At 48.7% G+C, this 23,963-nt stretch overlaps 2 protein-coding genes across 3 annotated transcripts in view; one reads left to right on the forward strand and one right to left on the reverse strand.

Annotated features, from left to right (window-relative positions):
- Positions 1-4,082, forward strand: part of SIM2 (SIM bHLH transcription factor 2) — a 44,621-nt gene extending 40,539 nt beyond the window's left edge. The window contains exons 9-11 of the mRNA XM_067035381.1: positions 281-449; positions 1,006-1,414; positions 3,637-4,082. Coding sequence (XP_066891482.1) covers positions 281-449; positions 1,006-1,414; positions 3,637-4,082 — 1,024 coding nt within the window. The remainder of the gene's footprint in view (positions 1-280; positions 450-1,005; positions 1,415-3,636) is intronic.
- Positions 4,083-7,403: 3,321 nt separating this feature from the next.
- Positions 7,404-23,963, reverse strand: part of HLCS (holocarboxylase synthetase) — a 195,790-nt gene continuing 179,230 nt past the window's right edge. The window contains exons 7-11 of one of the 2 annotated variants that reach the window (XM_059064053.2): positions 22,015-22,082; positions 20,399-20,559; positions 15,211-15,325; positions 12,571-12,784; positions 7,404-10,674 (exon numbers count right to left, since the gene is read on the reverse strand). In XM_059064053.2, coding sequence (XP_058920036.1) covers positions 10,503-10,674; positions 12,571-12,784; positions 15,211-15,325; positions 20,399-20,559; positions 22,015-22,082 — 730 coding nt within the window. In that variant the 3' untranslated portion in view covers positions 7,404-10,502. Of the gene's footprint in view, positions 10,675-12,570; positions 12,785-15,210; positions 15,393-20,398; positions 20,560-22,014; positions 22,083-23,963 lie in introns of both variants that reach the window. The other variant, XR_010840861.1, reaches the window with a different exon arrangement.

Consider the following 23,963-nt stretch of genomic DNA (forward strand, 5'->3'; position numbering starts at 1 on the left):
GTGCGTGGGGCCTTATGCGGTGGGAGAGAGCCACACCGCACTCCCTCTATCCCTGCCGAAAAAACACTGACGTCGCTCGGCATCTCCCGGGGGGCTCTGAGCTCGAGGCTGTGGGGTGGCTTTTGCAACGAGGGGGGCCCGTCCCTCGAATCCCCGCCCCTTCCGCTTAGTGGAAACGACACAGTGGAGCTTCTCGAAGGAACTCGCCCTGGGGATGGTCCCGGGAGCCTGCCCTTCCTCACAGCCCGTGGGCGTGACCTGTCCCGCTCTTGCTCCTCAGGGATATCGAATACAAGGAACTGCAGTTGTCCCTGGACCAGGTGTCCACGTCCAAGTCCCAGGACTCCTGGAGGACCGCCTTGTCTACCTCACAAGAAACTAGGAAATTAGCTAAACCCAAAACCACGAAGATGAAGACAAAGCTGAGAACAAACCCTTACCCCCCACAGGTAACACACACCACCTGCAGGGGCTCGGGGCACCTGGGCACCCCAAGCAATGCCGCACCTCTGATGGCACTCAGGGGTCGCCCAGCCCGGGAGCTTCTCTGGGATGCCCCTTCCCCAGGGCGGAGCCGGGGCCTGGGGAAGGCAGGCAGAGCTGACCCCCCAGGGGGAGGAGTCAGGTCCAGAAGGCCACACTGGGGAGGCTGATCAGCTGCCAGAATCCACGTCGACGTGGCCCAGAACCCTGGTGCCTCGTGTTTCCATAGCACGTGATTTTAATGGAAACCTTCCCTCTCTCTTTTAAAGTCTTTTGCAAGGTCTCAGAAGGCGCAAGTGGCTGCATGTATCTGGTGTGTTGTCACTTGGGGTGAGGAGATCTCTTTCCACCCAGAGGGTGGGTCCCTGGGGTGCTGTCTCCTGGGCACCTGTCCCCGGTGGGACCTCGCGCTGGTGGCCGCGGGGGGCCCAGCCCAGGGATGGGGCGGGCACTATAGCATCGGAAATGCAGTTGGCCGCCGGCCCCTCGGTGAGCCCTTCATCCGTCTTCTTTGCTTGGCAGCAATACAGCTCGTTCCAAATGGACAAATTGGAATGCGGCCAGCTCGGAAGCTGGAGAGCCAGCCCCCCCGTCCACGCCCCGGTTCCCCCAGAACAGCAGCTCCATTCAGAAGGCGGCGACCTTCTGTACACCCCGTCCTACAGCCTGCCCTTCTCCTACCATTACGGACACTTCCCTCTGGACTCTCACGTCTTCAGCAGCAAAAAGCCGATGCTGCCGGCCAAGTTCGGGCAGCCCCAAGGATCCCCGTGCGAGGTGGCACGCTTTCTGCTGACTGCGCTGCCAGCCAGCGGCGAGTGCCAGTGGCGCTATGCCAGCCCCCTAGTGCCGGGCAGCCAGTCTCCAGCTAAAAGCCTTTCCGAGCCGCCGGTGACCCCTGCTCGGCACAGCCTCGTGCCGAACTACGAAGGTGGGTCGTGTCTGCGCGAGGGGAGGGGGCAGGGCTGTGCACAGCGCTGTTGGTGGGTGGCAGACGGAAAAAGAACCCTCACACTGTGGGCAAACTTTCCCTTTTTTCCCGCTTCTAAGTGGGAATGGCTATGCTTTCCTGCCCTCACTGAGAGCACTTCACAAGGGTGCCGAAAGCTGGGCAACTGAGCCGGTGTGCCCCGTGGGCACCAGGGACGATGTAAAGGGCAGAGGAAACTGGGTGTTCGGCCACCCTCCATAAAAATCCTGGCCCCGTTTGCTCCCCAAAAGGGAGGCAAAATGATTTTCCTATGTACTGAGAACCCCCAGCTGTATTTACTTTATAAGATTACTTTCTACTCCACCCAGAAATGAACATGGAACACTATTGGTTTTCTTCCCATGCCAGTTTTGGAAGTGTGGGAAGCAGTGGTGGAAAATCACAGGCTCAGGGACGGAAACGCCACTCACCACCCCAGGGTAAAGAGCACAAACCCTCCAGGACTCAAGTTTCTTCATCTGTAAGACAGGAACATAGGCCATGTCAACTGCCTATCGCAGGGCTTGGCACACAGACAGGAATGGCCTTCCAGCCAGCTCCTCCTGGCGGCAGACAAGCAGAGGTCCTCTGTGGAGGTGCCACCAGCTGCCCCAGGCCCAGCAGACTCCTGCCTGCTCCTTGGGACAATCCCAGGCAGAGGGTAGAAGGTGGGGCTGAGGGTTAGCTCAGCGGGGTGTGTCCCTGTTTCACCCAGACCTAACTACTGCTCAGACGGTAGACGAGGTTTGTGCAAATGTCCTGCGGGGACCACTAAATCCCAGAGAAGAGTCACCTGCGAAAGGAGAGCTCCCCCTCCCACCTTTCTCTTTGCAGGCAGCGGGGGCTCTCTGCTGCTCCTAGGGCTGCTTTGTGAACCTCTTGGTCTGTACTGTGACCCAGTCTTTACAAGCCTGTGAGATAAATTTGGTCTCCATAGACGAGAAGAGGGCTAGATCCCGGGAGAAATCTAACCTTCTTGGAGATTAACAGGACATGTTTCTCAAAAGTAGCCAGTTTAAATAAGAACATACCAGCAGCCAGGGCAGTGCAGCTCTGCCTTTTGGCCTCAGGCAGTCCAGAGATTTGAATCCCCAGCACCCATCAGTGCATAGGAGCCCTCAAATAACCAAGGAAGGGCCAAGGGAAAAAAAGCCGAAGACTTTTCATACCAGCTGAAAATACTATCCACTTGAGACTGAGTTGAAAAGATTATTTTTGTGTGTGTGCGGGAGTTGACCAATGAAATAACACAGTATTTGATTTTTTAAATTGCTATTTTGAAACTGAAAGAGGTTAATAACCACTTCATTTGTCAGTCACTTGGTAAAAAACGGACCAAAGGTGCTAACTGGGGGCAGTTTGTGATCGACTTTTTAGACTTTTTGATATTAAAGGAAGAGGAAGGATGCCTTGAGGTTAAAAAAAAAAAAAAAAAAAAAAAGACTTCCCTGGTGGTCCAGAGGTTCAGACTCCACGCTCCCAATGCAGGGGACCTGGGTTCGATCCGAGGTCAGGGAACTAGATCCTGCATGCCACAACTAAGACCCCGTGCGGCCAAATAAGTAAATAAATAAATATTTTTTAAAAAGAGAGAGGGGAGAGCCAATTGATCGCAGACATCTAATTAGTGACGATGGTTATTACTTTAATTGCGGCTAAAGGGAGCAGGGTGATTGCCACTCCACCCTCCCCGCTGAGGTGAAAGCAAGGAAGAGCGGGGCAGCCTGGGGTCACCTAACGCTAGGGCTGAGGAAGCCTCTAGAGCGACGCTGTCCAATATGGTGGCCACCAGCCCCGTTCGGCCAGGGCAATGAGATGTGCTCGGAGTGTCTGCACTGCCTTTCAAAGGCAGAAACAAAGAATACAATTTCTCCCCGATTTTTATATTGATTATACACTGAAGTAACAGTCTAGCTATGCTGCATTAAATTAAGTATCTTACTGACACTGACTTCACTTTTTCCTGTGGCTGCTAGAACACTGCAAGTGGCATCCTGTGATTGGACCTCGCGGGCCCGGGACGCACGCGGGAAGGGGCGAGGGCGGCTCCGGGGCTCGAGCGCGCGGGCGGCAGGGGTGGCCCAGGGGTGGTGGCGGCCCCAGGGCCCCCCGGCTTGGTGTCGCTGTGGGCATGTCCCCTTCCTCCCCCGCGCGGGCGTCTAACGTGTCGCCTGTCCCCGCAGCGCCCGCCGCCGCCGCGCGCAGGTTCGGCGAGGACACCGCGCCACCGCTGCCGAGCTTCCCGAGCTGCGGGCACTATCGCGAGGAGCCGGCGCTGGGCCCGGCCAAGGCCGCCCGCCAGGCCGCCCGCGACGGGGCGGCGCGGCTGGCGCTGGCCCGCGCGGCCCCCGAGTGCTGCGCGCCGCCGGCCCCCGAGCCGCCGGGCACGCCGGCGCAGCTGCCCTTCGTGCTGCTCAACTACCACCGCGTGCTGGCCCGCCGCGGGCCGCTGGGGGGCGCTGCGCCCGCCGCCCCCGCCCTCGCCGGCGGCCCCGGCGCCCCCGACGCGGCGGCCGGCGCGCTGCGACCCCGGGCCCCCGACCCCACCGCCGCCGCCGCCGCCTCGCCGCCCGGCGCGCCCCTGCCGCACTACCTGGGCGCCTCGGTCATCATTACCAACGGCAGGTGACCCGCCCGGGCCGGACCGCCAAGTCCTGGGGCCGCCCCGCCTCGCGCAGGGCTGCCCGCGGGGAGAAGCCATAGGCCAGCCTCTTTGGCTCCCGATTTACCAAGTCCAGCCGAGTCAAGAGGGACGAGCTGTATATGCACGATTTAAATTAATTTATACAGAGACAACTATTTTACTAGAACTCCACCGCCGATTTTCAGATTTTTACCGTTGATGCCATAACCGTCCGTGTAGAGGACAGAGACACGGCGACGTTGGGGAGAAGTGACCGCTCGACCTTTGTTCCGCAAGAGCCGGGTTTTCTGAAAGGGCGTAGCTGAGCGTCCCCGACCGCCCACGTGTGGCCTCAACTACTCCGTCTTTGTGGGGACTTGGTTTCCTCACCTTGAAATCAGGCTTGCGCGCCTTGCGTGTCCCCGACGCTCAGTTAATAGTCCCTCTGGGGGCTTGGAGGAGGCTCCGCTCCACAGATACCCTCCACTTTGCGGAGGAAACCCCACCCTGATACAGTCAGTGATGCCGGTGGGTGGCCGACCTGGAAGCTTCCTGTATTCAGAGCCCTTTTAGATTAAGTCAAGGCAGAATGTGATGATTTAAGTCCCATGAACGGACAACTCCGTTGTCTTTAAAAGTCATTCATGAGTCTAATTAAAAGCTGTTGTTTTAATTTAACCCTTTCCTTAATACAAACATCAACAAGCCCAGACCAAGGGGGTGAACGTGGGTGTGCTTCACGAGTGCATTCACAAGCTCTTATTCCCTCCTAACCCCATGAACTCTTGAGAATAGCACCTTCAGAAATATATTGAATAGGCATTAAATGCAAATATATATATATAGCCAGATATTTTATGAGAATGACATGTGGATGGATGATTTCGGTGCCCAGTGGATTGGCTACCCCTGTCAAGTTTGATGACAAGGCAAAATCCCTCTGGCCCACACAGACCTGTAATTCCCTAGGCTCGTGTTTGCTACAAGTAGTGCTAATAAAGTTAGTTACATTGCATGTGCAATATGGAAGACTGTCAATGGACTGCGCCTTGTGGAAGAAAACATGCTAAAGGGATGTAATGAAAATGATGTACATGTTGTCTTCAGCGTTTTCTGCATTTTATACAGAGCATATAAAAAAAACCCTCCATACGAACATGTCATGTGTATAACAGGTAAACAGAAATCTTTTTACAAAGAACCAGGAGGGACTTCCCTGGTGGCGCAGTGGCTAAGACTCCGTGCTCCCAATGCAGGGGCCCGGGGTTCAATTCCCGGACAGGGAACTAGATCCCACATGCATGCTGCAACTAAGAGTTCACATGCCACAACTAAGGAGCCCACATGCAGCAACTAAGACCCGGCACAACCAAATAAAGAAATGGTTTTTTTAAAAAAAGCACCAGCAGTGTTTTCAAAATAAACTTCCATTAATTGTTTTATTTTTATACTTTTGCTTCAGGATTTCACCATTTAAAAATCCTATCGTGGTTCTGAAGTGGATCAATGCATTGATCCTCCCTTTTATCAATCTGCTCCACACTATAAACGCTCCCTCATTTTGCTGCTTTTTCAAAAATGGTTTACTTTTGGGAAACTATGTCCACCTTTCTGAGTGGAAAGGTTGTTCACAAATGTCTTTAACTCACTGTTCTAGAATCAAAGTGCACCTACGTCAACTGTTCTTAAAATGTGAAAGGACCTGTTGCCCACCCGGTGTCACTATGAGGACCTGCCTCATTCCATAGGTGTCAGTTACCTTATGGTACAATTTGCAAATTTAGTAACACGTGTCTTGCACTGAAGAGACAGGGTCAGAAGAATTATAGGCATACACCCCTACACAGCACTTAGCCATACCTCATGAGCAGCTTGTTATGTGTGCACACATAAAATAAGCCTGGGGTATTTATTATTTTTGTGCTGTCGAGACCCGTAATTAAACCATGATTCCAGGAAGGTGCAGGTTTGATGAGCAGGAGATACATCTGACATTTTTCAATAAAGTACTGTAAAATGCTTTTGTGTCTACCTTGTCATTAACCATTGGGGGCTGTATAGATAAATACAAACCACAAAGGCTTTCGGACCAGTTTAAGATCAAAGGTTACTGTTAGGAAAGAAGACCGTTATAGATTTGTAAATGAGAACATAAAGAGGCTTAACGATGGGTGTATATGTACTTGAAAAATAAAATGTGTACTAAGAAAAACTTCCTTGCCTAAACAAACAGCACAGTTTTCATAGCCTAGAACATGAAGGAAGATTCCTCTGCAAGCCGGCTTCCAGGCGGCCAGCAGCTAGGAGAAAAGTTAACAGAGCAGTTACTATGGCAACCTGATATGATTACTTCCATCTTTTTTTAGTCTGCACATTTAAGCAGGGGATATCGTTTCTTGACTTCCGTGAGGCTCTGGAAGAGGAAGCATTTTAATAAATATGCATCTCTTTCACAAAAAAAGAAGAAAAAAATTGTAGTGGGTCCTAACATGTTGACAAAAATGCCAGATCAAATGGATTTGAGAAATCAGCCCAGTTCAAGACTGACTTGGCCCTCCCTCCACTGGGCCTCCCAGAGAAAGGAATTCCTTTATGTTCATTGAAGCCCCTTCTAAAAAAGCCATTCCACTCATACCTTTGTAGAGAAGTGAACAGGGTGTGAAGGGCCGCTCGGAGGAAATCGGCAAGAGCCTGTATTTTCTGCTCCCTCACCCTGACTCCTTTTGTCCTTTTAAAGTCCGACGGGCCTTGCCTTCCTCCTTTGGATCCCAAAGGTGGGGGAGGTGTAATCCTTCAACGAATCCTGTTTCGAGTCTACTGTAATTCATTGTACTGTGAGACAGTTACGGTAGACTTTGGGGGCTGGTACAGATGAAAGAACACTTTAAAATAAATTCCATAAAATTACAGCAGCTTAAAATCTTAGTGAATAGTAGCCCTTGGGTTATATAAGGTGCGTTACTCAAGCTATTCCTAAACTTAAGTATGATAAGTACAGTTAAAATCTTGGGGAAAAACTGTCGAGACAAAGTCAAGCAGTTTCCACAAAAGAGAACAATTCGACAACAACAGAATCTGTTCTTATATTAAACTTGTTGTTATACTCAATGGATTTTCAAATTAAAAATGGACATTAGTAAATTTATTTCTCACCTCAGGTTTTTTTTTTAACTTTTCGGTTTGCTAACTTGCATTCTTTGGGGTAATATGATCTCTCTTTTATATGATACATAATACATTTTTCAAAAATACATTTAAAAAGCCACTAGCTTCTTAATACTTAGAAATACATACATATTCCTTACTATGTTAAACTATTTATTTTTTAAAAAATGTTTAAATATGAATAAAAACACTGTAACCAAAAGTAGTTGCTTATTTTTACAAACGAAATGTGGTAAAAATAACAATGAGCCCGAACTATATAGAAAGTCTTAAAGTTTATTTTGGTAGACTTGCTTTTTATAGGAATTGGTTTAAATTAATTCCTTTTCAGAGATGATTCTCTGAAAAGCTAAGAATGCAGAGGTTTCACACTTTCTTTTATTTCAAATACGCATAGTAGTTACCCAGGAATACTGACTCTCCATTCTTTGTCTGTTACGAGCAAACAGATCTATGGACTGTAAGCCTAAAATGTCTCCTTTATGCACTCTGAAACGGTTGGGTGAGGCTGGCTTCTCTCCTGGCTCCCAGACTCTCCAGTGAGAGGCGGCCACGCAGCTCCCCCGTGTGTGGATGGGGTAGGGGTGCGGTTGCATGCTACGCGGGTCTGGGCCTGCGCACCCACCCGCAGCAGTCGGGGCTGCAGCAGCGAACCCCACACCGGACACAGATCCTTTCGGCTTTGCCTCCACGCTGTAAACGCTGCCAGGATGAACAGTGCCGAGGAGAACTGCTGGGTGTGTGTGTGTGTGTGCGTGCATGCCCGGGAAGCCCAGGTATTGCTGTGTCCTATTTTAGGGGGCACTTCCTCAAGAGATCTTCTGAAATTTGCTACCAGCCCAGAAGGGATGACATCTTGCCCTTTACTTAACCGGGTAGATGTTCAATGCGCAGCCTCTAAACTGGGGCACAATTCAAATATCCTAAGAAGAGCACACGCCAATCCTGGGTTTTGGTGCTGTGTTTTAAAGATTAAGAAGAAAATGCAAAGTTCCCGTTAAGACTTTAAAGCTCCTTGAGGTCATCGACTGCCGGGTGCATAAATGCCCCAAATTGATGAGTGCAGTACAGCAAGTTTCCCTAATGCTAACAGCTGTTAAGGAAAATGCTTTTATTCAGCTGTTCTATATGAAGCAGAATTTCAAAAGTCTTTGGTTCCTCTGAGGCAAAATCAGGTTTATGAAAAACGCAGCATCTGCTCCAAGGCTGTGTTGTCTCCCTCAAGACAACCGGGTGTCGGAACAAGTAAGAACAGTCTTAAAAGCACAGAGGCAAAGTGATATGCCCGGAACATCTCCATCTGCTTTGACATGGCCACACTTCATTAGTTTAAATTTACCAAAAGGAAATTAAATGATAACATTTTTTTCCCCCAAAGCAGACTGTCTAGAATAGGGCTTCAGCTTAAAACAAATCGTAGCATGTTTCTCATTAAATAACCCCCCAAAGAAATTCAAAAAGTAATGATGGCAGCTCTGAGACATGACTTGCCTTATATTACAAAGTTTGAGAAATGAAACTTGCAACATTAGCCTGAGATCTTTCTTCTTGATGATATTTTGCAGATGCCCTCTCAAGGGTGAGACCATTTTGTAATTTTGGGGTGCTGTGGACTTTAAACTAAGTTTATTTGGACTTGGGCATTTAGGAGAGAGTGGTTTTTTTTGTTTTTGTTTTTGAAAAATAATTCTAATTGAAGCCTTATTTGCAAAAATTACCTCTGAAGTTCTTTTCCAGCTACATTCCCGAAACACACACGTGGGGCTAGTGGACTCAGCTCCACATGCTATTTGTCTCCTTCCCATGTGGCTGCCTGTGCCTGGCTACAGGTACACATTTTATGCTGAAGGCCACAAGCTTCTGGCGCTACAGCCTGACTGGGTAAAGCCGGGTGAAGAGGGTGCTAGCGCACAATAAGGGGATTTTGCTCAAAGCTGAGAGCCTCATCAAGTTTGCTTGCCACTAATTTCAGTTGGGATTGGCAGGAAGAGAGAAAAGTCGACAGAAATTGGCCTTTTCAGGCTGAAAAGTAATGTGTATGATTCTCAAGTTCAACAGAGATAGGAGTTACATGGACAAAGCGTGGAATACATCTGGAAATAGACAATGTATATCAAAAGGCTTCCTTTCTTTTGTTCTTCCACGGACTCTTAGGGCATCACATTTCGAACATCTTCTTTTAAAGTTTCTCTCTCTCTCTCTCTCTCACACACACCCCCATCCTCGTAACTGACGGCATTCGGTAGCAATAACACTTTCTTTTTTGGCAATATGAAAAGGGGGCAAACACATGAGACTTACAGATGAAATGCCGTGTACTTCTATAGCCTGTGCACCGCACAGCCCGCAGGACTCTGAAGCGAGCCTGAAGCTGCCTTGCAAGCCCCACGTCCCCCTTTGTGTGGGGAACGACAGACTCTTCACCCCAGCTGTTGGGCCCAAATCATCCACCTCGCACCCACGCAACCACCTGAGCAATGCTTTCAGGACCCTGAACTCGGTCCCATCACTTCAGAATATGCAGTAAATGTAAACTTATGAAGGGAGAGCTCATTAATTAATGTCGAAGTAATTAACTGATTTCCTCTACAAGGTCATTGCAACCATACCAGCCTCTGTTCCATTTAGACATTGTTATTGGACCACAAACCCCAGGATGAGAGTAGCTCTAGAAATCTACCTTCTCTTTTCTTCACTAACAAAAAAATAAAATAACTAAGTGCCAATATATGTTCCTGTAGGAAAACACCTCCCTGGACGCTTGTAAACAGTGTTACCATACCTCTAACTCACCAGTGGTCTGGGCCCGAAAACTTTTTTAAAATCTGTTTTTAATCGTCTAGGGGAAAAGACCTCCACTACTGGGAAAACATTTGAATTATGCCGTTGCTGTTTCCATGTAAAAACGTCCCCCCTCCCCGATTAAGATGCATCCAATTCCAAGAGGGGAGAAGAATTTCACATCTATGGCACGCACGGCTTATACCTGAATTAAATCTTCCACTTGTCAACCCTCCACCCCCAGCATCTTCAAACACCAAATAAAATGACAACAGAACAAAATTAAAGAATTAACGGGTTAAGCGGAGGGAGGAAAACTGTGCCTACAACTCCGAATTCGTCTTCCAGATCCACGGGCCAGGAAAGGCGGCAGAAACCGAAGTGCAATGCTCCTGCGGTGGCCCTGCCCCTCCGCCTGTCCCGGCTCCTCCCAGCTCCTCCCAGCTGCGGCCCAGGGCCCAGCAGATGCTCCAGACAGGACTACGGCTGCTTGGGGATTATGAGGTTTCTCAGCATGTCGAAGGAGTTGCCGTCTGGATGCACGGTCACCACTTCGCCGTTTTCCCGGTGAACCAGAAGGAACCCAGAATCATCTAGGCCGACTATCCACACCTTTGGTCCCTCAGCACTTCCCAGGCAGACTTGCTGAGCACTGAAAATGAAGAACAGCCCCCAGTCACCAGGGAAATGTAATGCTGCTGCTTGAGACAATTAGTTAAGTAATTAGGCATTATGCGAAAAGGATCGGGGGTGGGTTGGGATGGATATAGTTAAAATGCATCTGAGCCTGAGCTCTGACTTCCACTGGTCTCCCCTGGTTTGTCCTGCAAACTACCCGAATAACCAGGGCGATGGAAAGTCCACTAGGAAGTTAGGAACTGCTTCCCTTATAAACGACGTCACTCCTCATTCTGATCATCTGGAATGATTATTTGCACCACTTCCTCACCCTCTAGCTACGTTAATTTTTTAAAATTAATTTATTTTTTGCTGCATTGGGTCATCGTTGCTGCACAGGCTTTTCTCTGGTTGCGGTGAGCGGGGGCTACTCTTCGTTGCGGCGCGCGGGCTTCTCTTTGCGGTGGTTTCCCTTGTTGCGGAGCACGGGATCTAGGCGCGCGGGCTTCAGTAGCTGTGGCACGTGGGCTCAGTAGTTGTGGCTCGCGGGCTTTAGAGCACAGGCTCAGTAGTTGTGGCACATGGGCTTAGTTGCTCCATGGCTTGTGGGATCTTCCCGGACCAGGGCTCGAACCCGTGTCCCCTGCATTGGCAGGCGGATTCTTAACCACTGTGCCACCAGCGAAGTCCCTCTAGCTACTTTAAAGAAACACTGTGCAACACTCTAGGTTTTCTGGCTGAGACTGGTCGCTTTCTTGGCTGTGTTCAAAACTCTTATCAAGTTGGGTAGCATCAATTAAAAGTTAAACTCATTCTAATTTTACTTCTTTCAAAGTTTCCAAATGCAACTGTTGAGTTATATCCTTGTTAACAGTTTTAAAAGTATAGACTCTGTACCTCCCCAATTTTTATTTTGAAGAATTTCAAACCTACAGAAAAGGTGAAAAATAGTTCAATGAATCTCATATTCCCCCTTCACTTATATTCATACCAACTGATAATATTTCCCATGTTTGCTTTCTTTACACACACACACACACACACACACACACACACACCCCTACGGTTTTGTAGGAGTGGTTTTTGCTGATATTTAAAAATAAGTTGCAGGCGTCGTGACACTTTATACTTAAATACTTCAGCACGTATCTCCAAAGAATAAGAAGTATCTCCTACAAAACCAGAATGTCATTATCACTCTCAAGACATTTGATCTTGATACAATAACATTATTTAATATACACTCCCTGTTCAAATGTCCCCGCTGTCTCATTAATATTCTTTGTGCCTGTTTTCTCCCTTCCAGGATCTGGTTATGAGTCACATATTGCATTTAACTGTTGTGCCTCCTTAGTCTTCTTTAATCACACAACTCCCACCTTCTCTTTGTTTTTAAGACACTGCCATTGTTGAAGGGTAGAGGCCTATTGGTCTACATCAGTGCTCCTCAATTTGAAGTGCCTGAGAATCCCCTGGAGCCTTTGTTAAAACACGAATGCTGGGCCCCAGCCTCAGAGTTTCTGATTTAGGAAGTCCAGGGTGGAAGTCAAGAATCTGCGTTTCTAACAAGTTCCCAGGTAAGGCTGCCACTGATGCTGGGAGATCTCACTCTGAAGACGACTGTTACCAAGAATGTTCCACATTTTAGATTTGCCTGTTTCCTCACAGTTAGATTCAGCTTAAACGTGCTGGGCAGGAAAATCTCCGGTGACGCCGTGTCTTTCGCAGGGCGTCCCAGCAGGAGGCACGGGATGCCCGCTGGCCCCAATGCCTGGAGACGCTAGCTCGCTCAAGGTGGTGTCCACCAGGTTTATCCGTCAGTGACGTAAAAGATAATGACCTAGACCAGTGTTTAGTTTCTCGTTCTAAGATATTAAAGCACTGATTTGATAAAGGAATTTTAGAAGAAGGAAGACGAGCCAGCACTGACCTGTGTAGCCAGTATCTGTAATAGAGAGGAAGAACGCCATTGGGCCCTTCGTCCTGAAATGTGTCGATCAGCTTCTCCAGCACGGTCACACTTCTGGCGATGAGGCAGTCAGCTCTTAAGGGCTTCAGTTCAGCCCCCTGTTGCTTATTGTACTCTGTGATGAGATCGTTGATGCATATGGTAGGGTTGCTGTTAGTCACGTTAAATCCACAGCCTGGACAAAAACCAACAATTGAAAACACGAGCAGCTCAACCTACTGACGACATCACACGTTTCTCTCAGCCACCTGGAAAAAGTTACAGTGTTTACTGTCCACTTCCTGCTTCCTTGTCCTCATTTTGAGTTTATTGTCTCTGGCCACTTAGAGAAAGACTTACGCCTTTGAGCCCATCGTCCTTTCTCGTCCTTCCCTCACTATCCCCATCAAACCAGAACCCTTCCAAATTAGTCGGGGAAAAAAAGCCAGCCGGATTTGATTCAATTAAGCAGAAGCTATGAATGGGACAAAAGAGAGTTGCTTCTGAAACGACCACCTCCTGTGGTCTAGCCAAGAATTGGAGCTCTGCACTGAGCCCAATGTAAAATAAAATTTCTTGTTTCTTCTTCTATTTAAATAATGGAACACATGCTTAAAAATAAAGAATTTTATTCAGGTCTTAAGAAGTAAACTCTGGATTCGGAGATTTCCAACCCTGCTCATGACTTACCCCTAAAACGCATCTTTTATCCTTGGAAGTCTTCGGTGCTAGGGTTACACTGCTGGCAAAAGGCCAACCCACGTTCAGTGGCTCTTTCACAAGCCCCTAAACCAAGGCTTCAGGAGAGTGAGTTTCTGGCTTATCTCTGCTGTTACTTAACACCACTGTTCTCTGCAGGAGAGGGGAGACTTTAGAAAAGCCAAACCTTAGTTTTCAGCAGGGCCCTGAATCAACCTCAAAGAGGTCTTCAATAAGAAATAAAATACTGCAAGAACTAGGCAGTAAGACTATCGTTTTTTTCAGGGCCTCTGAGAAAAAAATTCCCAAAATACTTGCCTCAGATAGAACAACGATATTTACAACAACTACTTTTTGGTAAATGTTCTGTGCCATTTTCAGTGTTAAGGGAAGGACTGATAGGCCTCAGATTATTATTATTTCAAATATAATGGCTATTAAAATACAAAGCAATGTAAAAAACAAGTAACTAGAGCAACAGGGGCAGAATCTGCAGTTGTTCATTTGTTCTTTCATTGAACAACATACACAATAGCTGAAGCACCTGTGGCATATAAAGCATTCAATTAAGTGTATATGGCACTGAAAACGCTCCTCTGTATTCAGAAATCCAAAGTCCTGGGAAAAGAGCTACATGAACTACCGTCAACTTAGGCTGCGTCTTTCTAAGGACCAGCAAGCACCCCTGGCGGTGACCTTGAATCCTTCCCCAAAGATGCCCCCCTGTCCGCCTCCCCCACCTCCCAGTGCCTTAAGACTATAATGAAAGCTATGGATTCTCCCCGCAGGAAAATGTTTCACTCCCCCCACACTGACAACATTCCCTAGCTCCCTGAAGGAAACCCAGCACTGGGACTCCTCAGTATCTGTGGGCCCTATTAGGAATCTCTGCACCTAGCCCAGTTACTACTATTTACAGATGGGAAACGGAGCTTGGAGGGTACGAAGAAGCTTGCCTACAATAATACTGCCAGTTGGTAGCAGAGCTGGAAGCATACACCTTGTACTCTCTGGCTGGCACTTCTAACACACAATCACATGTTTTCTCTCCATTACTGATTTTTGAACACCAACCAAGCTCTCCTGGGAATTAGGGAGAAGCTGATGCTTGGATGACCAGGGGCCGAGGAACTTCTGAAGCCACTTCAGATCCACCTCCTTGCCTAATACGGATGTTGCTGATGTGAAACAGGGATTCTTTACCCCACCTTGACCAGCCTGGAGCTTCCTCTGAGGTCAAAAAGAAGGCAACTTTTCCAGGGACTGGGAAGGTCAGATTAAGAATGCAAGAAAGACTGCCAAGACACCCATCCTTGAAATTAGCCATTTTTTCTTATTACCAAATAATACAGTAAACGTTTACTTTCCCTGTTTCTAATTCATTGAGAAGCAGGAGTGTGGAGAGGTATAAGGAAACGCCTGTTTGGTGAGATGCCAATTCGGTGGTTTCCATGGGCATAGATAGGAACACTAAACCCTGTGAAGGGCTTTCTACCAATCTGGCCTGCTGTGCACACGTACTGTGTTCTATAACTCAAGACTCAAAGAAAAAGTAATCCCGGGCTTCCCTGGTGGCGCCGTGGTTGAGAATCCGCCACGGAGCAACTAGGCCCGTGAGCCACAACTACTGAGCCTGCGCATCTGGAGCCTGTGCTCCACGGCAAGAGAGGCCGCGACAGTGAGAGGCCCGCGCACCGCGATGAAGAGTGGCCCCCGCTTGCCGCAACCAGAGAAAGCCCTCGTGCAGAAATGAAGACCCAACACAGCAAAAATAAATTAATTAATAAACTCCTACCCCCTAAAAAAAAAGAAAAAGAAAAAAGTAATCCCATAGGACAATCCACTCCCTCCAATATAGCCATGTGTGAACCACTTTTATTTTTATTAATCTAAAAATTCTGGGGGAAGGCTTTAAAAACTTACCAATAAGGATATAAAATGTTTCTCCCATAAGTGTTGAGTTAACCAGAACTCCACCAAGCTTCATGAGGTCACTGTAATAAATATCGTTGGGCCACTTCACTCGTAAGTTGATATCCTAAAGGAAAATCTGCATATTAATCAAGCAGGCAGAAGACACAAAGGGACCAGAAGAGGTCGTCCAGCTAAAATGAAACAAAAGGAAAAAGATGAACAGAATACTCTTGAAACAAACGGAACAGGGAGTCTCATCCTCTCTTCTTTCTGAGATAGCTAGTCACCGCTCTGGAACAATCCAGTATTAAAGTACCTGGCGGGGCCAGAGGGAAGGAGACCTAAAGAACACAGTCAACAGGAACCCCAGCGTTCATTCTCCCCACCCCGTCGCTGTTCATCACCAAAAACACTCTCCGAAGATGTCTACCTTGGGAATTAAGTTCATTATCCCAATATCAACAACCACACCACAGAGCAGCACTGTGTGCTGGGGACAGCGGGCAGGGAGAGAATACTCCTCCCAGGGATCTTTTCCCTTAAGGAGCTTCTCTGCTCAAGAGAGAGACGAATGGCCCTGAATTCGCCGACGTCCTAAAAGTCAGGTAGAACTGTCTCAGCAGAACGCTATGGAGATACAGAAGAGCAACTCGTTTTACTGAGCTATTAGAGAAGGTCTCCATGAACTGCCACCAGTCAACTTGGGAAAGAGAAACAGACTTGTCCAGTGGCCTGCTGCCTCTCCATCCTGAAGGATGTGGCCTGGGCAACCCTGCCTGGGCCTGGTCTCAGTGGAACGGGCCAAGGGTGGACACTGCCTTGAACTGGGCCACCCAGACCCCCACCTCCTGCCATGTCTGTGAGGTCGGGGCACACAGACAGGGTGAGACCCAGTGGGCGCCAGAACTGCCAGGGCTCCCGGGTCTGGGACTGGCAGGCAGGTGTGGGTAGAAGGAAGCCCATATGGACACATGAGGCTGGGAGAGAGACATTCAGCAAAATAAAAGCAAGAGACCAGAGAGTAGGTAACGGCCTGAGTGACCCAGGGCTGGCGCTTTCTTCACTGGAGGCAGGCACGGCCCCATCGCGCTGCTAGCCTGCACGTCACTCCTACCAAGTACCAAGTCGTGTTGGTCCTGGTATCATCTCGATTTAACAAAGGGAGGACTGAAGCTTAGAGACACTGCCTGGCTTGCCTGAGGTTGCACCACCTGCAAGCGGCAGAGCTGCGATACAAACCCAGGGCTTTCTGACACCAACGCCTGGGAGCTGAACCCTATGCTATGCGGCCTGCCGCTTCCAAGCAATCCTCTTCCCTCCCTCCAGCAGGACTTCTTTTCACCTTGGCAAGTTAGAACACGTTTCTGTCCTTTAAAAGCTCATCTGCCCTATGACAGGGAAACCTCCTATTACTGTTCTGATTAAAATAAGGTTCGGGGGGATGGGTGGAGGTGGGGTGGGAAGTCTGGCCCCCAGGGGACATCTGGCTACGTAGGGAGGCTTTTCCGCTTGTCACAGCCTGAAGGAACCGTACTCGCATCCAGTGGGTAAAGGCCACTGACGCTGCCCCACCGCCTGTAACGCCCAGGACGGTCCCACCGCCGAGACGGAGGGGCCCAAACGCCCACAGTGCTGAGAGTGAGAAACGCTGGTCTAGAAAATCTGCACCTTGGAGCTCACGGTCCTGGTCAGTCTCCCAATTCTCCCCTTTCTCCTCTCTCGCCTACTCACGCCCCACTGTGGCCAGCACAGTCCCGGCCGGAGCCCAGAAACAGCTCCTCCGCCGCAGGGGCCGCTGCTTACTTCTGTGCTGCCCCTGCTCTCGGCCTCCTGTTTCACTTCACATTTTCAGGGCTAGTTAGTTAATGATGCAACCTGTGAAATTCTGGGTTCTCACCCAGGTGAACAGGACGTCTATTCCAAGATGAAGAGAAAGTCCAGGTGTTTATTTTTCATTGTCTCAACCTTTTATTCAGACAGCTACTACAGGCCTGCCATGTATAAAGCACTACGCTAGGCTCTTTGAGGACCAAAATAAAACCAATCCTGTGTTCAAAGAGCTGGTTGCTTTGTAGGAGTGAGAACCGGAGCACAAATAACCCTGCTTCAAGCAATCCATGGAAGGTGCCCTAAAAGTGGCCCAGACATTTAAAGCGCTGCATGGCGTCCAAGGAGAGAGGGTTTGTAGCTGGGAGTTTCCAGGAATGGCATTTGAGCCAGGACTCTCAGGGCAAATAGGACCTGGAGGTGCAGAAAAGAGAACAGGAGCAGGATATACGGGTGGGAGGAGGCTGCAGAAGCCCAGCAGGACCTCAAGGACACAAAAGCAGCAGGAGCGGGAGCAGGCAGCCCAGCGCGGGTTCTGGAAGAGATGGCAAGCAGGCCACGGCACGGCCCCTAGTCCAACAAGGCTGGGTATGCTTTGCGTGCAGATGGTGACATCTGGCCGGGGACAAGAAGGGCAGGACGTAAGAGAGGCCAACCCAGCACAACGGGGGGCCTATTTCAACCACCCTGTAGCTGTAGTGCGTAAGCTAATTAGACTCGGTGAAAAATGAATATTCAGGACGTCCCTGGCGGCGCAGTGGTTCAGAATCTGCCCGCCAATGCAGGGGACATGGGTTTGAGCCCTGGTCCGGGAAGATCCCACATGCCGTGGAGCTACTAAGCCTGTACGACGCCACAGCTACTGAGCCTGCGCTCTAGAGCCCACAAGCCACAACTGCTGAGCCCACGTGCCACAACTACTGAAGCCTGCGCGCGCGCCTAGAGCCCGTGCTCCGCAATGAGAAGCCACTGCATTGAGAAGCCCGCGCACCGCAACGAAGAGTAGCCCCCGCTTGCTGCAACTAGAGAAAGCCTGCGCCCAGCAACGAAGACCCAACACAGCCAAAAATAAATAAATACATTAAGTTATATAAATAAATAAATATTCGGTTGGCCAAAAATTTCATTCGGGTTTTTCTGTAATCTGTTACAAACGAACTTTTTGGCGAACTCAATACTAAGAGAGTAGATCCTAAAAGTTCTCATCACAGGGGAAAAAAAAATTTTTTAATAACTATATGAGGTGATATATGTTAATAAAACCTCCTGTGGGGCTTCCCTGGTGGCGCAGTGGTTGAGAGTCCGCCTGCCGATGCAGGGGACGCGGGTTCATGTCCCGGTCTGGGAGGATCCCACGTGTCTCGGGGGAGCAGCTCGGCCCGTGAGCCATGGCCGCTGAGCCTGCGCGTCCGGAGCCTGTGCTCCGCAACGGGAGAGGCCACAACAATGAGAGGCCCGCATACCGCAAAAAAACCCCCAAAAAACAAAAAACCTCCTGTGGAGATGATCTTACAATATACGCATGTCAAGTCATTATGCTGTACACCTTCAACTTATACACTGCAGTATGTCACTTATATCTCAATAAGACTGAAAATAAAGTAAGAATGAAGCCAATCCAAAACCATACAGTTAGGAAGATAAGGCTGAGCTGGACAGCGGCAGAACTGGGATGGGAACTTTGGTGGGAGCTTCTTAAGCAGCATGGGGACACCCCCCGGGCCCATTGTTGAGCACAAGCTTTCCACCTCCCCACCCGCTACCCCAGCACCTGGCAGAGCCTTCGCGCACAGCAGGCACTCAGAAAGTGCTAAGTTCACAAGTGAGCCTACAAGGTCAAAGTTAAAGCCATGAAAAAGCTAAACAGACTAATTTAAATTTTTACTTTATTTTCCTAAGACTAATTAACCTGTTGCTAGGGTTAAAAATATTTTCCCCACCACAGAATGTTATCTTCTCAACTGCTTAGTACAAGGGGAAGTGTCCAGTTCAGGGGCTGCATGCTGGGCCTGTGAAGGTTGGTGACAGTCTGATGAGCCCAAGACCATGAGACACAGCAAGGATGCTGAGCACCCGGTAACGAATCTCACGCTTCGGCATACATGCCAATGACTTGACATAATACAGGAAACATGTACCCGGGTCCCACATACCATGACTATGAGGACATGGCCACATCAGAGGAGCTTAAGGGGCAGTGGAGAGGACTGCTTCTCCATTGAAACACTCATGACAGACCCCCTTTCAAAGTCATGATCTTAGCATCTTGCTTCACAAATTAATACAATAATTGCTTTCAGCTGACATTAAGAGCTGCAGGTGGGGAGGGAGGCTGGGAATGAACCCTCTTATTTTTATTTTATACGTTTAATTTTATTTACATGAATGAATCCTTTTTTTAAAATTTTTATTTATTTATTTTTGGCTGTGTTGGGTTTTCATTGCTGCGTGCAGGCTTTCTCTAGTTGCTGCAAGCAGGGGCTACTCTTCCTTGCAGTGTGCAGTCTTCTCATTGCTGTGGCTTTTCCTGTTGCGGAGCACGGCGTTCAGCAGTTGCGGCTCGCGGGCTCTAGAGCGCAGGCTCAGAAGTTGTGGCTCACGGGCTTAGTTGCTCCGCGGCATGTGGGATCTTCCCGGACCAGGGCTCGAACCCGTGTCCCTTGCACTGGCAGGCGGATTCTTAACCACTGCGTCACCAGGGAAGCCCCAAGAACCCCCTTTTTATATCCATAGGAAATTCTTCCAGGAAAAGCAAGTGGAGCCTGGGGAATGGGAGCAAGGCTTCGTGACTGTGTCAACTGCTCTCTTCCTTGTCTTCTTAATAACTGACACCAAAGCATTCAAAAGTACCGATGTAGCAGGCACATCTGTCCCTACAGCTGGGTGCAGACGGCCCTCAACGAACACGCACAAGTGAACTCAGGCAGCCACAGACAAGGGGTAGCTTTGCTGAGCACAGACTGTTGTAAATGAAGGTAGGAAATGAGAAGGTTTGTTTAGGCCTATAAAATAAGCCTTTTCACCAGAAAGCACCACAGATAAATAGACCCATCCAGTCCAAGGTGCTTCAATAAGAAAGAAAGGAAGGGAGGGAGGGAGGGAGGGAGGCAGAAAGGAAAAAGAGGCTTGCCCTTATGAGGACATTTGACAAATCTGACAAAAGGACAGAAAGGGAATTCTGGAAAACAATCACATTGCAGTAGGCCTGCAGCAGCCATAAACCTGACGGTGCTTTGAAAGCTCTGCTGCCAGCTTTGCAAAAGCAGGCTGAGGCTCCACCTGAAGGAATCATTCAGACACACACCACAAACACACCTGAACTGAGACGTGCGTGCATGGTGGGGATGTGACGGTGATGAACTGCACGTACCTGGTACCCAGGAATGGACCTTACCGACTCCACGACAGCCAGAGACATCAGATGCTGGACAAATGGAATCCTCTGTCCCAGCTGGGATCTCAGTGGGATGGAGACGAGCAGGGTAGAAAGAGCGCACCCCACGGGGCTCAGCCAAGCGTTCCTTCCCCGCCCTGGAACACAAGCACCAACAGGACAGCAGTCATTCTGCACCATGAACAGACCCAGATGCACACAATGCCAGGAAAACTGCTGAGGCCTCAGAGCCACACACTCAACACCTGTCCCACCTGAATGACTGACGAACATGCTTGGTTCTTCTGGGGTTAACTCAGCAACAGACAAGCTTTTTAAAATCTGAAGCTCTGTTGCTCAACAAGTTTCCAGTAATTAGCATAATGTCCTCCCTCTGTGAGCATCATTTATACTTCGATGATAAAAGTCTTACACAGTGTCTGAACATCACTCTCAGTTTAATTCTCACCAGACGGCAATGCAGGTGAAAACAGACAGTGGGGAAACCGGACCGAATCTACACTGGTCCAGGAGAGGCCCTGGAAGCCATCTGCCAGAAGTGATCCCTACTGTGATGGCCCCGTAACGCTGTGAATACATTAAAATCCACAGAATAGTACACTTTAAATTGGGGGACTGTATGGTGTGTGAATTATATCTTGCTGTTTTTTTTAAGGAAGCTGAATTTGAAAAATGATCCCTGATATTAACTCTCTGAGTTATTTTTCTCAAAAAAAAGAAGTCAAGAAAATAAAATAATAATCAAGCTTCTTCCATGTCTTTTTTTAAACCACCTTACTGAGTGCCACAGCCTTGAATAAAATACAGTTTTTTCCTCTCTGAGTTATGTTCAAAAGACATGCTCAAGAGAAAGAAGAGAAAACAGTGGATTTCTTATTTCACTGCTTCTTCTGAGAAAGGCATAAGAGCCTCTGAGAGTTAAAAGGACGTTTGGGTTGGCCTGCTGCCAGCTGAGGGTGGGAAGAGACAGGGGCCAATCGCTCCCCGTATGACCACTGAGCACGAAATCTGCTTGCGGCTGGACCCCAGATGGATTCTGGGAGGATGTGGGATCTTGCCTCCGAGAGTCAGCAGGTGTTGGAAGCTCTGGGCAGCCCTTGGCTTCTTTGTGGTCATTCTGTGAATAGGCATTGATCGTTGATCGAGTGCCCACCCCCTGCAAATTCCAGTGCCAGCTGGCAGATGAAAGACCCCTCCATGTGACACTCGGTATAGACACAGGAGGCACCTCACAGAGAACCTTCAGGAAAATAAACGTCTCTATAACATAGTTATTATTCACACACTGCAATGCCTAGAATGTGTCAGAAAGAAGAATTTACGAGACGCAGGTAAATGAACATTAAAACCATCACAAGCGGACGTCAATTAATTAATAAACATCTCAGTTTAAGAGAATGCTTTAATTCTTCTAAGGTTCAATCTTCTAATTGATGCTCCTCCCTCTTCTCCATTTTAGGGGTGTGTGAAAACAACTTCTGACTCAAGTCATGTCGATGTTCAGCACATGCAATCAACTGGCTCTCTGGCTAGGAGAAGTCACAGATTTTAGAAAACAAAAACCACAGAAACGGTAACAAAAGATGACTGACCTTTGCCCTGCGTTTGGTGGACTGCGATGGCGATTAAACCCATTTCCTGTGGCATCTCAAACATCAACCTGCAAATGGTGGGAAAGACCAGTCAGCCAGAACGGGACACGACATGAGAACCGAGAGCTCAAAGCGGGGGACACTGTTTGCACTCATCTGTGAATGTGTTAGTAAGGAAGGGCCATCTTACGGGTTGCAAGGAATACTGACCCCATTCCCAGTATCTGTAGTGAGAATGATGGAAAAGGGACAAAGAAAACGCCATTTAATATCAAAAAAGATGGTTGGGGGGGGGGGGCAGTGTGTGTGCACGTATACCTGCCCAAGCTGTCATTAGGTTTATTCAAGACATTGTTAGATTACATTTCTTTGGAATATCCTATCAAATTCTTTCTTCCCCTGCTGATGTGGTGTCCCTTCTTCGAGCGACAACTAGCAATTCCTGACATTTGTTTCTACTTAGAGTGCGTTTCTGTCTGAACACTAGAACATAATCATAACAGAAGTTTCTGATTATTCAGAAAACTAATATGGTGGCAATAAAGCCGTTTAAAACACACACTATCCCCTGAGAACTAATTATGTTTTAACTATAGTAAATAAATCTCACCTTCTGAGAACTCAGGAGAACCTTGGATCCTTTTAGGCTTGAGTTCTGCTTTTAAAATGGTTTTATTTAAAAAATACAAAATTCCCTTTGGGGGACAGGTAGAAAAGTACACTGTATCTTCACCAAATGAGTCGACATTAACTTTTTTTTCTTTGTTCTCTTTTTTCCCCCACAAAAGGAAAGGGAAAAAATCCCTCACTCTGAGAGTTTCCTCCCAGCTCCAAGCTACACATTTAACTCCACGTTAGGAAGGTTTTCCTGCGCGTTCCCAGGAGTTGCTGACCAGGTACTGAGCAGGCATAGTTCACCGTCGGATTTATCAGACAAAGCAAAACATCAGGTTTGTCCACGGTCAGTGCCAATGCAGAGGCCTCTTTGAAATACGTTTTTGGGGGAGGGAAGTGGCAAGGGCAGGAATGACAGCGAGGTGGTATTTTGGATAAGCAAAGTTTCCACGAACGATTCCACGGTTTCCACAGCAGCCCCGAGCTGAGGAGAGAGACCGCACTCTGATAGCCCTCCATCCTCTCCTCTCGGCTCAGGGAACGGGGTGGAGCTTTACACATGGTAAGAGACAGAAAATAGTTAAAGGCCAAAACAACCAGGGGGTCTCTGCGCACGAACGTGGGCTGGCAGAGCCTCGCAGGGCGCAGGCAGGCCCGGTGAGGAGGAGCCAGAAGAACCCCTGACTTGCTAAGAAGAGCCTGGCCACATCAGGCAGGGGCCGGTCTGGTCCGACAGGCACGGGGCCTTCCCAGAGAGCAGCCAGCCACCCTGTCTGGGTGCCAAGCCCACTTCCATCTCATAGGAAATACAGCTCCAGAAGTATTTCTCTTGGACACCATGAATAACCCATTGAGATCGACTCTGCCTATACACTGTTGGGCTCCAAGAATAAAGCGTCCCTTTCTTGCGTTGGAGCAGCAGAAAACCCTAAGAAGGCATCTTTATCCGCACAGGGAGGGAACACTGTCTCCTAGGAGCCCCTTGCTTACCCGAGACCCAGCAGCCCTTCGCCTGGGCTCCTAAGGCACGAGCTCTGGGGCAAGGACGCCTAACAAATTTTTCTGTGGGAAGGGGTGCAGGGGACGATTTTGCACGTGTGAGCAGATGTTCTGTAAATGAACACGTAGACAGTAGAAGATCATGTCTATAGGAAGCGGTGGTGATGGTGGAATTAGGCGAGGGGAGGCGGGGAGGCTCAGAAACCAAACACAGCCTTTTCTAGAACAAAGAGAAATGATGAAGGGAACATAAGCACTAGACTGCTGGAGTTTGGCAGCAGTTAACAGGGCATATTGATGAGAAGACTGAGCTTGTGCTGCCGAAGGCCAAGAGG

Source organism: Kogia breviceps, chromosome 5 (assembly GCF_026419965.1).
Source record: "Kogia breviceps isolate mKogBre1 chromosome 5, mKogBre1 haplotype 1, whole genome shotgun sequence".
NCBI lineage: Eukaryota > Metazoa > Chordata > Mammalia > Artiodactyla > Physeteridae > Kogia > Kogia breviceps.